This window comes from Calidris pugnax, unplaced genomic scaffold (assembly GCF_001431845.1).
Source record: "Calidris pugnax isolate Ruff unplaced genomic scaffold, ASM143184v1 scaffold1418, whole genome shotgun sequence".
In the NCBI taxonomy this organism is placed as follows: Eukaryota; Metazoa; Chordata; class Aves; order Charadriiformes; family Scolopacidae; genus Calidris; species Calidris pugnax.
In genome coordinates this window covers 4,829-5,309 of record NW_015091934.1, presented here as the reverse complement: position 1 = coordinate 5,309, position 481 = coordinate 4,829, and the positions used below count along the sequence as shown (strand labels likewise).

At 64.0% G+C, this 481-nt stretch overlaps 1 protein-coding gene across 1 annotated transcript; it reads left to right on the top strand.

Annotated features, from left to right (window-relative positions):
* Nucleotides 1–34: 34 nt before the first annotated feature.
* On the top strand, nucleotides 35–479 carry LOC106900171 (nucleoplasmin ATPase-like; the record flags this gene model as incomplete). The annotated part of the gene is made up of 3 exons (XM_014962163.1): nucleotides 35–157; nucleotides 247–340; nucleotides 436–479. Coding segments are annotated over 3 exons (261 nt in total), but the record flags the coding sequence as incomplete, so codon positions are not given.
* Nucleotides 480–481: the final 2 nt, after the last annotated feature.

Here is a 481-nt window from a genome sequence, read left to right as displayed (position 1 = left end):
GGGTGGTTTTTTTGTAAACCCCCCCAAATCTTGAAAGATCTGCCTGGGGGAGGCGGCGCCGGATGAGTTCCACGTGGTGGAGATCCTGCAGGTGGAGGAGGGGGACACTCGCCCCTCGGTGCCCCTGGCCACGCTGAAGCCATCTGTGCTGCCCATGGTGAGTGGCCAGGGGGTATTTTTTGGGGGGGGGAGTCGGGGAGGGGGGTGGATGAGCTGCTGGGGGGCTACCACCCTCCTTTCTTCTAGGCCACCCTGGTGGGAGTGGAGCTGACACCCCCGGTCACCTTCCACCTGAGAGCTGGCTCTGGGCCCATCTACCTCAGTGGGCAGCACATTTCCAGTAAGTTTTGGGGTGCCACAACCCTGTGACCCCCCCCCTCCCACCACCACCACCTCCTGGGGGGGGCCAGGAGCTCAGCTGACCTCCCCCCGCAGTGATGCCCAACCTGTCCTGGGCTGAGGAGGAGGAAGAAGAGGAGGA